At 40.0% G+C, this 17,966-nt stretch overlaps 1 protein-coding gene across 1 annotated transcript in view; it reads left to right on the top strand.

Annotated features, from left to right (window-relative positions):
- Window positions 1–1,279: 1,279 nt before the first annotated feature.
- The window catches only part of lrrc7 (leucine rich repeat containing 7), a 58,442-nt gene continuing 41,755 nt past the window's right edge, over window positions 1,280–17,966 (top strand). Inside the window, exon 1 of the mRNA XM_026323306.1 lies at window positions 1,280–1,667. Coding sequence (XP_026179091.1) covers window positions 1,643–1,667 — 25 coding nt within the window. The 5' untranslated portion in view covers window positions 1,280–1,642. The remainder of the gene's footprint in view (window positions 1,668–17,966) is intronic.

The raw sequence follows: 17,966 nt of genomic DNA, 5'->3' as shown, positions 1-17,966 counted from the left end.
AATGACTTTGTATTGGTTTGCTATTTAGCCATGTGTTATTGTATGCAAATTAGCCCTGTGGACCTAAGTACCATTACTGGTTAATGTAAACATCATGCACGTAGCTGCAATGCAGCCTTTGCATCAAATATACAGAAAAAACTGTTCCAATGATAATGTGTTTTTACAGTAATTGTCATGTGCGAAAGTTGGGACTCCTGATTAAGTCAGTTGTTAGCCCCACCCATACCAGTGATATTTGACAGTGTTCAAGTCAGAGGACTTTGGGGGCCATTCCAAAAGATTCAGATTGTGTTTTTTTGTGATGTAGTTCATGGTGGATTTTAAAATCAAATTTGGATCATTGTCCTTTTATAGAATACAGTGTCATTTATTTGACTGACTGCATGGCATTTGCATCCTGGATTTGCTAACATTTAATTGAATTCACCCTGTGCAGTGTTTCCAGTGCTATTAGCCACCACACAACCCAAAAGAATATTTCCACCACTGTGCTTAATAGTGCAGTAACAGTAAAAGCCCTAGTGCAATAACAGTGAAAGAAAGGCTCATTTCTATATATAGGTTGTGTTTACTGCAGGGATTGTATTTACTTATTGTTGCTTCAAAATTCATTTGTTCAGGGTTGCACACATATTTGCAAACCACTATACACAAAACATCCAGTGCTCATAAACACAAAACTCTTTACTGGATTATGATCATTTGGCAACATTGGGCTATTTTTGTCCACAGAAGAAACATTTTCTCACAGGAAAAGGCAGCGGCAGCATGGCAACAGCCTCGGTGATAAGCTCCACTGAAACACACACTTACACTGTAGGGACTCGCCTTCCTGGCTGGGACCAGATGTTGGTCCCCATCAGTTTGGGACTAGTCTCCACGAAATGAATTTTTAAAAAAAAATCCCATTCTCTTACACACTCACACACACATTAATGCGCAATTTGGCTTACACCATGCAGAGGCATACGCGCAAACGCACCTACTCTGGCGTCCTTTTCTCTCTTCATCCATCTCTCTCTTCCTCTCTCTCTCTCTCTCACACACACACTTTCTCTCCTTCTCCCTCCCTCTCTCTCGCTCTCTCTCTCCCTCTCTCTCTCTCCCTCTCTACGGGGGATCGATGGGAGGAGACGCTCCTGCTGAATGTGTTCTCCCTGCAGGGGATCTACGGTAACGGAGAAGCACAAGAAGAAAGGGGACACCGCTCCTCTCCGTGGGTCACAGATCCTCCAGTGTGATTTTCATAACCGCACACTGACCTTTCTCTTCCCCGGTGTGGCCGCATCTTGGCTTTTCTTTTTTTTAAAACATGGGGGAAGAGCGAGGCGCCTTGTAAAGACACGCACCGAGGAGGAGACCTGACTGCGTTATGTGAGTGTGTGTAACCGACGTGGATTTAAAGTGTTGCCGAATGACCCTGAAATGAATCACGCTGCCCGGGTTGATGTGCTCAGATCATTCGATTTCTTGCCCCGAGGGTAGTAGAGATGCGGCTGGTAGCGCGGGTACCTGTCCTGGTTTCACATCGGCCCGGTTCGTCCCGGTAGACTGATCCTATCCGGTGCTGTGGTGCAGCCTGCACAGGGGCCAGCACAGTGATTTTTGTAAAGCGGATCCGACACCAGCAGCCTGACAGATGGATAACTACTCTACTTTACAACGTAAGGCAACATGCACGGACACATTGCTGCTGCAGTATTTCTAGTAATGTCCCTTAAAGAATAATTACTATAATTCCTACACTATCTCTGTCACCTTATTACACAAAAAGCCATAGTATGTCGTTTAGAACTACTGCATTATATGCTTATACATTTTGATACAGGACTTCCATGATCTCCTCATATTTTGTCCATATTTTTTGTCTAGAATCGTGTGGCAGGTTTATTGGTCTTTATTTATTCTTATAATCAGTACTGGGAGTACATAGCAACAAGACCTGACACTGCAAACCTGATATGATCATTTTAATCAAAACCCCCTCATCCCTTCATCCACAGGCCTTTCAGGCTCTGTGATGAGCTAATGAAACAACCATGACTGCAGGAAGCTAAAGAAAGTGTGCATGTGCATGTGCATGCGTGTGTGTGTGTGTGTCTGTGTCTGCGTCTGAGTCTGTGTGTGTGTGTGTGTGTTTGGATGATATATAATGCAGTGACCCTCCTGTCTTGACATGTGGTCCCCAGCAGTATATGCTATCATAGCAGAACACATTATCTCTCTCACACACACACACACACACACACACACACACACACACACACACACACCTGTTAAATGTGTCAGCCCGAGGTATTGGAACTTATTGGCATATCTGGTCCATTATTAAGCTGTATTAGGGATGCTTGTTACAGAGTTGTAGTGACACAGGCTTGTTGAGCATCGGGCTAAATGCTTTATTGCAGGGGTACACCTGGTTATGGTTATATTGTTTTATGTGCTGGTTTATAATTTTTCATGTTATGGGCCTAAGTTGTCCAGTCGTCTTTTTAAGCATCTTTCTGACTTGCATGGCACTACAGCAACATGCAAAAAGAGCTACTTCTATTCAAAGGGAATATGTAATTACAGGCTTCAATGGAAGGTATTTCAGAGCTTCCATGTCTGTTTCGCTCAAAAGACTGAGGTTATATTAATGCAGTTTTTTAGCAGTGCTTTGCAGCCGTTACTAAAGGCCTTATTTTGTATCATTTTGCAAACATGTCATGATGTGTTTTCAGTATTGGTCTCTTTATTTGGCCACAGTGGGCAGAGTAAATGCAGAGTAAGCTCTAATACTTGTCATGCCTCATTTCCAAGACAGCTTTGCCATCTCTTTCGTTGTGTATGCATTCAATGTTCTTGTCTTTCTGTTGGTGCATGGAGATAGAAGACAGGTTAACGTCTTTTTCGATCACATTTCGAGTGTGCATTTCACCAAAAGTATTAAAATACCTGGTAGAAATATGTTTTAGTGGCTGTTGTGGCATGAACCTAAGAACTTGCTGACAACTAGTATTGTGCTTATTTTTAGAGACAAATATTGCACATTTATTGCATAGTTTTCCATTATCATTGGCATTAATCCTGCAGATTAATTTTCCATACAAAACATACTATTAGCTTCTAAAATTAGAAGCATTGTACAATGACAAGAAAATATATTTGATCAGGTCATTTTAGTCTGAAATTGAGTCCTTTCACAATCCTATCATCAACTGTTTTCCATTTTACACACATGCTAGACCTCTTTTAGTCTATCTATAGTTAAGCAGTCTACTCACTCATGCCATTCTAAATTAAGCAGCTCTAGTGTTGAGCATAATGGACAAGACTACAGATCCAAGACATGATAAATGCATTTACAATTTCTCTGCAAAGAGCAAACTTGTGTGCAGCTAAGAGGAAGAAAGATGGCTCAGGCTTTCTGCACTGCTCAACTACAGCTCTGACAGGACACTGCTGTTCCTCCCCCTGCTGCTGCTGCTGATGCTGCTGGTTGCCTAGTGACTGTATCTATGGAACTGGCTCTCATCGTCATGGTGATGGGCCGAGGGAAAGAGACCCAGTGAGAGAAGGGGGACAGAGATACCAATACATCTGCAGTGTGATAATGATGAGCACGAATTGTGATATTATTCATGACAATGATGACCACAGTGGCCATGATTGTTATACGTTGGGGTTGTCAGTTCTGGTGATGGCAATGATGATGTTCAAGAAAGTGATAAAGAGTCTAGTTGAAACATCTTTATTTAGCCACTTTATATAGAAGATCATCTTTAGCCATGATGTGACAATGTTTTGTCAGAGCTTTGAAACTTCAAAAAGGCAATAATTCAGTATGAAAACAGTGTATTTAGATTTTTTGTGCAAAATTAAAACTGTTTGGAAACACTGAGTTTATAGTTTATCAGTTGAGAAGGCAAAACGCTGCAGGATTAAACTGCTACAACTAGCAGATTAGCACAGAAAATGTCAGCTGGTCAAGTATTCACTTATGGTATTTTATTATTGAGAAAATTAAGAAAAATGTATTTTCCACTGTGAACATTTTTGCATTTTGCATTTTTATATCATTATGAATTGAATATGTTTGGATTTTTTTTTGCAAACTGCAGTTTGCAAATCAAAGCATTTGAAGATGTGATTAGTCTTCAGGCAACATTTAAAGTTATTTTCAAATTTCACAGTTAGTCAATTAATCAAAGTGAAAAAGAACAATCAAAATATTATGAAAATAATTGTTACTGTTAGCTGCAGCCCTAGTGGATACTTTGCTATGTTTTTCTCCTATGAAACGTTTGTAACATTGAGCTCAAACTGACCAAAGCTGCAAAAGTTTACAGGCAACTTTCCAATCTACATGGAGTAAATATACATTACATCTTAGATGAAGTATGACTTTACGAGCTTAAGCATAAACTACATGCACTACAGTTTGCTGCATTTTCTTAAAACTACAAAAACCATGATAGGGAGCCTTTGTAGGGTTTTAGAGGAGAGTAGAGAGTAGAGAGTAGAGAGTAGAGAGTAGAGAGTAGAGAGTAGAGTAGGAGAGTAGGAGAGGGAAGAACAGACAGAAACATTATCCTATTTGTCACAGCACGTTCTGTACTGTAGGTTCACACAGGCTGCATGAAACCGTTCCAAACTGGTTTCTTCAAGGCTAAAATGATCTCAGTCATTTTGTTCATTTGTTAATATGATTTTTTTTTTCTCATTGTGAATATAGATTCATATGGGAGCATTGATTCATTCATCCATTCGGCCATTTCTCCAGTCTCAGTGATAGTTGCTGTGGTTGCATCGTACACATTGTTCTCTCCAGGGTGACATAATTTGTTTTGGCTTGAGTTAGAGATTGTGGATTCTGTTGGTGTGCGGTCTAACAAGGAAATGTAATTTGGTGTGAAATATTTAACTTGATTTAGTATCAGTGGTGTAATTCTTTTTCTTTTTTTTTCACTTTATGTCAAGTAGTCCTTTAATAGAATGAGTCAGATTTGCTTGCATGGAGCAGTCTTGGTACTTGAGAGGGGTGCTGTTCTAGTGTAGGAAGAGAACAACTTGTCCAGACACACAAAAATGAATGTGTTACATTAGAGATTTGACAAAAGATGAGTTCATGTCAATGACAGGATGAAATGTTTGTCTTGAGTAGATATTTTTGACTATTTTTTATAGAATGTTTATAGACCAAAAGATTGAGCAATAAGAGAAAAAATGTTCATCAGTGAACAGAATGATTCTTCAATGCAGCTAAGATTAAACAAGAAATTAAACAGTAATTTTTACATGAACTATTTTCTGATAAAATATAAAATATCAGAAAATAGTTTATGTAAAAATAATAATTATAATAATAATCATTTGATTAAAAAAAATCCACAAATCAATATGGATGCTGAAAATAATCACTTCATGCTGCCCTATTTTGTACAGCTATGGATTTTAATGAATTTATTCTGCTTAAAAGTTAAAAGTTAACTTATTTGGAATAGCCAGAAAACAAACCAGATATTTTATTTCTGTAGCATTGTACAGGAGTTTTTTTACGAATCCAGAGTCAACCATCCTTTGTCACTGTCATTATTTTTGTTTTCAGTTTTAGCCCAAATTATGTCTCCAAGTGCAAAATGCCCGTTTGAGCAGTGTCATGTGATTCCGCAGGGTTTAAGATGCACAGCTGTAGCTCACCAGGCAGCATGTTTCTGGCAGTACAGTGAAGAGGGCAAGTCGTGGAGGATCTGGTATTTTTGTCTCAACAAAAAGTCTCTTCTTATCCACTGTGACAGCAACAAGAACACTAAGGAAGGTGACCTGTCACTGACAAGATCAGAGCCAAGTCAGGATATTGTAGCCATGTAAAGTTATGTACATTCTGCAGCAATGTAGCTTTTTAGGGTCAAATATTACAATGTTTGGATAGCATGGCCATACATGTGCTGCACTGTTGTTGTTTTTTCTTACATAGAAAATACAAGAAACTGTTTAATAATTTTTGTGGCATTGGCAGTTTTGTGCTTGTACAGTATATTGATAATGAACAAATAAATAGTTTGGCAAAAGCCATAGGTACACACATTAAAAAGGAAATCACAGGTAAGAAAAGATAGAAAATATTGTTTCCACCAGGCCATAGCTGAGAAAGCAGGAAACATGAGTTAAACAACCTGGCAGGGTTGTAGCAAGGTGTTTCACACTATAATCAGGCTCAGCGTCTGTGTGTGTGTGTGTGTCTGCATGTAAGTGTGTGGAGAGCTGAGTCTTTCACACTTGTCCAATGTGTCTGACCCTGAGTTTCTGCTGAAGAACACATACACAACCCAGTAAGGGTTATGTATGTGTTCTTATGTAGTTGTATTGCTCATGTTGTGGTCCACAGCTTGTGGGGACATAAATGTGTTTACACAGTCACAAATCCCCATATTATAATCATTACATTATATGGTCAAGACTTGGCTTATGGTTCGGGTTAGGCAAGTTGTGATTATGGTTAGAGAAAGTCTCCAAGAAATACAAGTAAATCATTGTAAAGTCCTCTGAAGTGATGCATACACTGCTGTGTGTATGTCCATCCATCCATCCATCCATCCATCCATCCATCCATCCATCCATCCATCCATCCATCCATCCATCCATCCATCCATCCATCTTCTATACCCGCTTTTTCCTGAAAGCCGGGGTCACGGGGATCTGCTGGAGCCTATCCCAGCTCTCTTTGGGTGAAAGGCAGGGGTTCACCCTGGACAGGTCCCCAGTCCATCACAGGGCCACATAGAGACACATAAAGACAAACAACCTCACACACTCACACTCACTCCTATGGGCAATTTAGAGTCACCAATCAACCTGACATACATGTTTTTGGACTGTGGGAGGAAACCGGAGTACCTGGAGAAAACCCACACAAGCACAGGGAGAACATGCAGACTCCACACAGAAAGGCCGGGTTGCTGTGTGTATGTCTGCCATTCTATTTGCCTGCATGGTGGCTCCCATGTTTCCTGTTTTCTCAGTTACGGCCTGGTGGAAACTGCCCTTGCAACATATTTTTTCTACCTTTTCTTACCTGTGATTTCATTTTTAATTCCTAAAATTCTCATGACCCCAACAGATAAGAAATCGGTAGGACATTCTTTGTATTTTTTGTGAGTAAGTATGATAATGGGAGGAGTACAGATATTTCCACCCAGTGTTTATCTACATTGGGAAAACTAAAATGAAAAATTATAAAAGAACATATTTCATAGCTTTGTCTGTAAAACATACATGAACCTGCTGTAATACACTCTGCTTGTAGGTCACTGCAAGAACTCTCTCATCTTTCTCTCATCTTTCAGATTAAGAAGCTTCCAACTTTCGGAGTTTAAAGATTTGAATTTAATTTTTAATTGTTGCTGGTTGGTTTATAACGCACAATACAAGCTCCATGCTCTGCAGGATACCTCATACCTTGCATATACTTTCCTCATAAAAATCACATCTGTTGTACATAGAATGCACCACATCTGATTGGTAAAACAACACTGACTGTTAAAACAGCAACAAATTGCTGCTCATAAACTCTTGACTGAGTTGACTGTCTAGCATGAACATGAACTACCAGGATACTTAGCTTTGGTTATTTATTTCAGGTTTATGTGGAAGGGAAACCTTAACATTTGTATCTTACAGCACAACAGATTGCAAATTTAGTTCCCAAAATAACTCAGATTGAAGAAAGCTTTTAATAAAATAAAAAATGATAAAGTGGCTCAATCTAGAGTAACACTTCCTAAACCCTGTCACACAGACATTAAACAATAAACAGGCTCATTTTGCTGTAGTAAATTTGTTTTATACTGGGGAAGAGAAGGAGACTGCATCCTGTGCTGGTTTGTTCATGTTTTGCCTTGGGTGACTTTCTTCTTAATGGGACAGCCTCTTGTGTGAGCTCTTCATCAGATGACTCCAAGTATGTCAGGATGTGTATGAGCGAAGGCTCTCTGTTACTCTTTTAAATCCTCTCATCCATTTCAGACTCACAGCATTAAACATGGAGGTAATTTGAACCTGCTCAGTCGAATGATAACAGGCACCTTAGTATAAAAATACCACAATCTCCATTAATTAAAAAACACAGGTGCAATGAATGAGTAAATAGAAGTAGTTGCATCCTCAGTTTTCTTTATCATTTTCACAAACAGAGAAACCATTAAAATGCAGAGCAGAATATAGAGTGCAGAGAGAGACAGACAGGCAAAGAAGAAGGAGTGTGAAGTCAAGAGCAGTCCAATAATCTCTCCAAGTCAACAGCATCTGCCTGCTGTCTTGCTCTGTCTGTACTCAACTGTCACTGGTTATCAGACATGAAGAGATTGAGAGATGTCTTGTCTCGGTGTTCACTCAAATTTGCTGCTTTTTGACATTTTATTATCTCAGTAAGATGCTTTTTTTTTTTTCATTGTAGTCACAATCTCTTTATGTTGTTTCGTTCAGATTCTTCCTTGAGAAAGCTGCGATTTTTCTGTATTATGTTATTGTTAACAATTCTAACCAGCACTCTCTGAGTCCCAACTCATTCCTCTGTACTCGACACACACATCTCTATAAACTGGTCATTCATTTATTTAGAAACTTTCATTCTTCGAAAAGCCTACTAGTTTTCCGAATAAGCTTGGCAAAGATGTTCTTCAAAACAGAACTAATTGGTGTGTTTGTTGGAAACTGTTTTCAGCTGCAGATTTGGTGCACTAGTGACTATTTCCAGCAGCAGGACGGTGTATGTGGGACTGACTAAAAATAAACTACAGTGTGCGTGTGTGTTCTTGTTAATGAAAAAACATGTAACCCAGTGCATCACTGTGGCTCATTAATATGTTTATTTTATAGTTTTTGGAAAAAATACTGCTGTGTGGCGTATACCGGACATTGGCTGTATAGAAAAGATGTATGCCTAATTGCTGTTTGTTGAAGTTAAGTAAAATATTGAATATCAGTCAAAAGTACGTGACCATAACTTGCATTAAGGTAGAGATTATGTTTGTAAACTATGTATAATCCCTCCAGACTATAGCCATAACAGTTTTTGACTAGCCAGCAGGGGTATTCCACCACTTTTCAGTACTGACTTTGACTAGGAGCTCATCTACTGCCAGAATGGGGCATGTTCCACAGGATGAAAAGGGCATCAGGAGAGGAAATGGAGACTTGACATGATGCCACTTCCTTTTAGACTCAGAGGAAGGCAACGACTTTCCATCCTCTCTTCAGCAACAGTCAGTAATGAATGAATGCGTTGATAGAAAGTAAAGTTAAAATGATGCTAAAACTGTCAGAGTATCCAGGGGTCAGATTTATTAGGAAGTGAACGCAGCAGTACCAGAGTTTAGAAATACATATATAAAGTTAGGCAGCAGTTTTACTTAAACACACTCATGCATTAAGCAGTATTCCCAATTTCATGTCAATTTAAATGATTGAATTACTGATGAAGAAGTAATGGTGTCAAGTTATCAGATAAATGTACTGGGGTAAAAAGTCTAGTATTTCTTTCTGGAATGTAGTTGTGTAGAAGTGTAACAGAGCATGAAATGGAAAGCCCTGTCATTTAAAATGATCTTCTTATCCCTGCAAGAATAATAAGTCCTGGTCCTGAAAGCAAATGGCAGTAGACCTTTGTCATGGCAGATATTTTGATATATCATTGGAGGAACACAAAGCTGTGATTAATAACATTAATGATGTCTCAATTCCACCTAAAAGAAGAGCCACCATTAAAGTTGTTAGTATGAAAGGTCAGGGTTTTCTACTAGAAAAAGGTCTATTGTTGAGTTTTAATGTCAAAATTGGTTTGATTTTATATTAAATAATTTTACATAATGATAGTTGATATTTTAATAATATTTTTAGCAGCACAGTTGCACCACTCACTGCTCTTTGGCTTCATTTGTAAGCAAAAAAAAAAAATATTAACAAATGTCCCGTAAACCTTACTACTGCCATGCAAGCATGTCAGACATTAATAACTACAGTATTACAAACAAACAAGCAATAAGCAAACAAAACAGAAATGATTTTCTCTCAGTATTTGAGTGATGTTCTACCCAATGGTTGTGTCAATTCAGTGTTTTCTGCACATATGAGCAGAATCCCAAGGCTCACTGTAGGCACCAATGTGTGGAGAATGTTAAAAGACCGCTTCACTACACATGACTGAGGGGAGACCTCAGACCTGTGTGTGTGTTTGTGTGTGTGTGTGTGTGCGCGCAGTATACTGTGTGACTCTGGAGTCTAGTGAGTGCCCATTCATGCATGTGTATGATTGTACCAAGTGTGTCGACCTGCATGAGAGTATGGATGTGTTTGTGTGTGTGTACTTACATGGTGATGTTTGTGAGGACCAGTTTGAGTTTTATATCTTGTCTGACAAAACTTCAGTGATTGTCCAGGTTGGAGTTCTCAAGTAGAAACCCGACTACTCATAAATACCACAAGTGTGGGTATTGGGAGGTGACCTTATGTTTAGGTTAGGGTTATGGGTGTCAGTGCATTGTGTCCTTAAGGGTGCACATAAGTGTGGAAAGACAAATGTGAGTCTAAGCTTGTGTCCATTATTCATCATTAACTCCATGTTTCTACCTGTTTAGTGTGAAGTATATGAATGTATGTAGGCCAGCTCCCTAAGGTCATCATGGCTCCACAGGTCCCATGGCAGCATGTTTTGCAGGGTGTATTAGCTATTCCATCGTTCCAGTAAAAATGCCCACCAGTGATCTGATGTATTTGACCATTATTAATTGTTTAGAGTACTGTTTCTTCATTGGAAAAATATCAGAATATAGAACAGTGTAACCTTTTGGGAGCACCTAAAAATGAAGAAGTATCCAATCATGGCCCCATCACAGAGTTTATATGTCTGTTTTATGAGCAATTGGGCTGAAGAATGATTTGCCCAGCAAACTTTCTTAATTGTTTCACTTGTGAGGGGAGTGATATAAAACTATCCCGTATTTCAAAGAGATGTGCAAACTTGTTTATTTTTAGTTTTATATTTTTGTCCTTCCTTTTCCAGTAACCATTATTACTTAGATAAGATTTGTTGCAGAGTTGTCATACTAGTCTGCAGTAGTTGTAGCTATTATCATTGTCCCTAATAAAGTAGGGAATGAGTGGATGCCTTTTAGATATTACTTTACTTCTGAGACAGACAAACCAAATGAATCAAAAAGACAAGACCGTAAAACAAAGAATTACCACTAAAACTGAATCTGGGTGATTAATGAGAAGAAAAGGCAAATGGCCACAGCTTTTTTATACAGATTTAGACAGAAGATTGAATAAACTTAAATGTTTTGGAATGAATGTGCCTTGCTTAAGCAACTACATGATGTGTCCCATTACATTACGTTACCTCATTTCTGTCATTGTTTTTCTACAGTGAAGTAGAAGTCTTAACACTGAAAAGGATGTCGGTTTGAAACCATTAGAGTTAGAAAACAGGGAGAGAAGAGTTGGGTAGGGGAGTGACAAATAGCAAGTACAGAGTGTGTGCATTTCCACAGCGTGTTTGTGGCATTGACGTATCGTTCCCCTTTGTATACAAGAACAGTTGCAACTTAAGTGTGAAGATTCAGAGTGAAGTAAAAATTTCCTGCAGTAACAAAACTTGCACTTCATTCCTCATTAAGTGTGGTGTTCTAAAATGACAGTACATGATCTGTACCAATGTTTATTTCCAGCACAGTAAGTCGTGATGGTTAAGTTCAGTGGTGTCCAGGTATGTGGGAGTAAAGTGTCACCCTTGACTGACTGGCCTGAATTTGCCTTGTGATGCCCACATCGCTATGGCGATGGCGTTGTGTTAAAACATTTTCCATATTGGGAAAATGTGTCGTGACTAGTGGGCCTCACACCGATATTCTCACGGAGCTGCCTCCTCACTCTGACTGCTCTCCTCCTGTCTCCCTGGTCCAGACAGGAAAGGCGTCAGTGGCTCCACAACAAGCTGAGCCTGCTGGGTTCTGATAAGAACTGATGGTGACTGGTGGGGATATGGTGATTTTTCCAGCTTTCATCAGAGTGAGACAAGTGGTGCAGCTGTAAATGCTTCTCAGGTCAATCAGTAGTTTTTACATATTAGTAAGTAAAGTTGTGCATGCTTGAACTAAATAACTGCAGTCTGTCTCTGTGGCATGCACAGAACAGAAATCCTAAAGTTTTGAGTTTGAAAAAGACAAACTAATGTCATGTCTCACTGTTTATTATTAGCTACACCATGTTAGTCAGCGTAGCTCGCAACAGTGGTGGATGCAAATGAGGAGCCAGAACTTCTAGGCACCTTCAGATCATTTAGTTAATAATTACATTTTACCTTCACATTGTTTCAACACTGGACATGAAGACGTGGTCCAGATGGAAACTGCTTGTTTACCCTAAGTTAATGAGTTAATATTCTGTCTGTCCTTCTCAGCAGTATTCAGCAGCTCACAGAAGACTGCAGTATGAATACAAGTGTTACTGATCATGCTGTAATGAATTTATTGTAAGAGAGCAGGAGATTTGAACTGTGATGCACAGTTGCTTCATGTGAACATTATTTTGTAATTAACTTGAAGCAATACTTTAATATCTCCATTCATTCATGTTTTTAAAATTAAAACCATTTTGTTTTGTAGCTACATATTTCACAAGGATGCTTTGTCCAAAATGAGGCAAGTGACTAACAAGATGTATGAGTGTAAATCAGTCTGACTTGTAATTACAGTGATCCTATCATATACGGTAGATGCTTACATTTAATGACCTGAGTAGAGGGTGTCTCCATTCTCCAGTTATTGAAAACGAGCCAGCATACAAAATCTGGCACAGAAAAATTCATCCTCAGACGTTTTTTTTATGCCACAAACTGCATTCCTACACTCAGATACACTAAGTTTACATTCAGTCCAAAGAATTATAAAACATTATGCAGTGGGTGTTGAAATGATTTTTATTCTCAGATCATTTTCTCACCTGAGGGACTGGTTCAGCAGTGTTGCATAAAGCTTGTCAAAATGGTGCTCTTAGCCAGGGCTTTTTAATTAGTGTTTTATGGTAATTTTGGGCAATTGAGTTCCCCAGTTGCCATGGCGACTGCTCACAGCCCAATTTTCATGGACTGTTAAGGAAAGCTTTAGGGATAAGGGATAAATGTTACTAAAGGGTGTTTATGCAAATGGGTGTTGTCATGCACTGTGAGGAAAATGTTAAAAACCCTGCAGACATGCAGGCAAAGTCTTTTTCCAGGAGAAACTATGCTGTGACTGAGAGGTCACAGGTTCAGTTTCCACAAGACAGTGTGCATCAGTGCTGAAGTGTCCTTGGACAAATCGGTAAATCTGTCGAGATCGCTCCAAGGATAAAAGCATAGGCTGAACGCTGAAATCTATCAATGTATAGATGAGAAGCCATGGCATAATTATCTGTTTTCATTTAGAGAGAGACAGAGAGGAGAGGACAGTGGAGTGACAGAGGCAGCAGCAGGTGATAGATGGAGGGAACGCATGAACAGAGATCCAGATAGTCATGCACTGCTATCAGTTCGCAGTAAAAAAGAGAAATTGACTCCTGGCCAGAGAGAGAGAGGGAGAGAGGAAGATGACAGAAAGATAGAGAGGTTGTTCCAGATAGCAGCAGGTCTCACAGTGTGTACAGAGAGCGTTTTTCAGGTGAAGGTGAACTGCTCTCTTGCATTTGGGTTCCTGTGTGTATCATATTGTAGGGAAAGAAAACTTGACACAGCAACACATATGGGGACTCAGTAACACATCTGTGACTAAGAATCACAAGGTAACCATTTGTTTGAGTGTTAATACTTGTTTTTTGAATTAAAATGTTGTATTATCATTACAACTCTGCAGTTCTCCTCTATGGAGGAGAGTGGATTTCGGACTGTGTTAGGTGACCATGACAGAAAAAGCACAAAATAGCTAATTAATAGGAATGTTCTGTATGTCAGAGGTTAGGGTTAGGGTTAGGGTTACACCCACACCATAACAACCTTATATGCTGCATGTCAGTGTTGTGGTCAACAGGTCAGTCTGAAAGCTGCCCCAGATTTAGTTTACTATGCTGTTGTCTGTAATGGCTACTCTGATGGCTAGATCCTGCATTCAGATAAGTGAGAATGAGAAATGGTTGCTGTTCATTGTGAATCGTCATTTCCCTAAATCTCTGGAGTGGAGATAGTAATAGCAAAATTAGCTTTAGCTATAGAACCACCATACTGATATTTAGGAGATATACAGCAGGTTTAAAAAAATGAAGTCATCCTTAAAATGGTTGGTCTTGGAGTGTTACATGTTAGCTGGAAAAACATTTAGGTAACACTGCACATCCATGTGGATCAGACTGTACTGTGCATGAACTGGTACATTGTACTTCGAGGACAAAGGGTGCATATTTAGTCTTCAAAGTGTTAAATCAAATTAACCTAAAACTTTTAATAACAAGTGTCGCCCTGTTCTTAGTGTGCTCTATGAATAGTTCAGAACTTCTAGGTCAACAGTGTGAAGTGGAAAGACATGATGCTGTACATGCAAGCATGTGTGCATGTCTTCCCTCCTTGTGGCTCGGCGTGTTGGACAAGCTTTGGGGACACCCACATGGCAAAGGGACATTAAATAAATTACACAAAAATAAACACACAGATGCCCATACAGACAATCATACACTCTTACACAGTAGTTCCCCCTGAGTGTGCCGTGCCGTGAAGCAAGTCCAGGTGTGCCGTGGGAATTAATGACAACCAGATGTGATTTTGCGACGTCATCTCTCCCTTTTCAGTTCCATTAAGCTTTAATGTTGTGACCTGTCTGGTTTAAATGGGTGTGTTGATTTGAAGTTTCTAATGATTTGTCAGATCTTTCATGATTAATAGAGTCGTTCATTAAATTTTATTTGGCTTTAGCAAATAAAAATAAATGTTGACAGAGTGACCCATCTATACAAGCTATTTTGCATGGATATAAATACAGGCGTGACTTGAAATTTTGGCTTGCCCTTTGGTGGACACAAAAACACTGTTGGTGGCAACATCGTTGTCACTGGTGCTGGAGGTCTCCAACTGCTATCTGAAGGTGCCTTCAAACGCTCTTGATCTTGCAGGGTCATTTGTGCAGCAGGTATTAATGTTCAGGAGACTTGGTTCTGGCATGGTGGATCTTCTCAGGCACTAGTCTCACTCTGCTGACAACAGGGGAGTGGTCTGTGTCGCAGTCAGCGCTGTGGTAACTGCTAGTGTTGAGGACGCTACTCAGGTCCGCACGCCTGGTAATGATCAGGTCAAGCTGGTGCCAGTGGTGGGATCAGGGGTGTCTCCAGGAGACTTTGTGGAGCTCCTTACACTTAGTAAGTTAGTCAGTAAGTATTGGTAACAGACAGATGGCATGATGGCATCTTTCTAGATTTCTAGCAGTCTCTGTCCATTCTCATTTATCCTGCCTATGCCATGATGACCTAAGCAGAGTGGCAAGGCTTCAAAATTGGCCGCCCCTTTAACATTGAAGTCTCCAAGAAAAGTACAGCCTTGCAGTGCTGGGAGTCCTGGATATTGCCTCTTCTAGTGCCTTATAGAACTGAACTTCCTTCTGTGGGGGTAGAGCAGAGTGTTGGGGCGTAGATGCTGAGAAAGTTAACGGTGCCTGATGATGTTGACATACCGAGAGTGAAGAGTCTCTCTGTGTTCTATGGCTGCAGAGCACGAGTTCTTCACAGCAAAGCCGGCAGGATGCTGCCTGCGGTCGTCCTGTGACAACCCCTGTCAAAAGAAGGTCTAGTCAGACTCTCTAAAGCAAACACTGACATCTAAGCAGCTCTCCTGTAGGCAAGCAATGATGATGTTCAGTGTTGCCAGTTCCATGCCGATGACTGCAAACTTGTGAGCATTGTTGATCTGCTGGAGATCATTGGTGAGTCCAGGGGACATGGTCCAGACATCCCAGCTTGCTATTCGAAGAGCTGGAGTCTTCGCATTCTTAATTCTTCGGGTTTTGCCAGGTGCAGGATTTACAGCTTGCTTGTCGAATTCCACCTCTAAGCCCCACACACCCAGAGGAGCAGGCAAGCTGTGGTGGGACAACACTTTACTAGCTCGGGGCTGCAAAGCTTTAGGCAGGTGGTGGCTGTCCAATGAGATGCGATGGTCCCTCCCACCATCAGAGGTGACCCCAGGCACTCCCTTCCTATGCCAATCGGATGGAGCTTATAACCAGTGACTGCCACTTCCTGTGTTGTGCTGATGTCTTGTGACAACGCTGGAGTGTCCTCTCCAGGGTGCTATGGGTCTTGGCGAAGTATATGGAGAACTTGGGCTGCCCTGACATCAAGATCCCCCTCTCTGCATTGCTGGTAGGATCCAAAGGAAAGGTATAATTAGAGAAACAGATTAATTAAACTGTAACATCAAATGAATCCAAATGCCAAAGCCAATGTAACTAAATCTGTGGCATATAGTACATCCCAACATATTTTATTATTATTATTTTAGCTAATCTGTAGTCAGAGCATGTGTATTAAAAGCCTGAACAAGGTATGAATTTGTCAAGCTGTCATATCCTGACCATTACAAGTGACGGGTGATTCTAATGAGTCTTAATGAGGTTACCTGCAAGACATGAATGTCTGTGTGCTTGATTAAGGAGTTCAGCCAATGTGAAAAGTCAAACTTTAGTTTAGCAAAATGGCACAAAACATTTTTATTCACTTTTTCTCTTTTTACAACCTCTAGAAAACATCTACTGTTGAAATTTTCCTAGTTCTCAAACAATGAATCAACGCCTGGAATTTAAAAATGGATTAGCTCACTAACACACATTTGAGAGAAAACTACTGTAAAAGTACTGTGCTCGGTTTAAGATGGCTTCCTTTTATGTCTCTTGGCTAGAGGGTGGGATGGAGGAAGAGAGAGAGGAGAACATAAAATAAGGCAGAAGACAGAAGGAGGAAGAGCATAGAGAGAGAGAGGGAGCGAAAGAGAGAAAAGCCTGAAAGGGAAAAGGGAGAAGACAGAAAGAGATGTGCTCGGGCGTCTCGGGCAGAACTGGGCCACTGAGCACAACCTTGGAAGAACAGAGAGGAGAAAAAATAAGAGTGGCCTGGAAACATGTGGGAGAGAGAAAGTGCTACATGACAGAAGGCGAGGAGGGAGAGGAGAGACTCACATAAAGTCGTTTCTCTGTGAGCTTCACAGATACAGAGGAACAGTTGGACTAGTGAAGCCTTTAGCTAAAAAAAACAAATATGTTGGTCTGGAAATGTTTGCACCAGTTTACTGTCTGTTATTAACTTCACTTGCAAAACTTTCTTGGAAAAATTTGATATTTTGTAAAATGATTACTCAGTCTGTTTAAAGTGCAAATCCCAGTTTGCAGACCAAAGTTTTTAACCTGGTTGCCGTTCTGTGTGCAATTGTTTGTTTGTTTGTGCAATTGTCCATTGAGATGCCATTTGCCACTGCTTTAGTCTTTCATTTGGCGTACAATGGGGACAGCTGCCCATCATATATGTCCTGGTGGCCTAGTTATTAAAGTACATACCATATAATGATGGCAGGTTCAATTCAGGTGGGGCCTTTTGTTGCATGGGATGCACTTCTCCTTCCCCATGTTTCCTGTTTATATTTTCACTGTTTCATTGTCAGATAAATGCCAACAGTCCAGAACCCAAAGGTATTCAATTTCATTTTGGAAACAAGAACAAGAAATCTTTAGCATTTCTGCTTGACAACCGAATATAATTATAAAAATTGAATTGTGTGACTTTAACTGTTGTTAGAAAATCACTGCAGTAACCCAGATAGGTTCCTGTCTGGTAGCAGACCTTTCTCCTGTTTCTGGCTCTCAGTCATGAGGGCTTTCTCTGTCTGGCTGCTTGTTTATCTGTCTTTATTGCGTATACTATATATATCCCAGTGTTTTCTCTCTCTAACTTTCAGTCATTTGTCAGTATTTGTCACT

This window comes from Mastacembelus armatus, chromosome 4, assembly GCF_900324485.2.
Source record: "Mastacembelus armatus chromosome 4, fMasArm1.2, whole genome shotgun sequence".
Lineage (NCBI taxonomy): Eukaryota > Metazoa > Chordata > Actinopteri > Synbranchiformes > Mastacembelidae > Mastacembelus > Mastacembelus armatus.
Note: the sequence above shows the minus strand (reverse complement) of the source record. Positions and strands in the feature narration are given on the sequence as shown.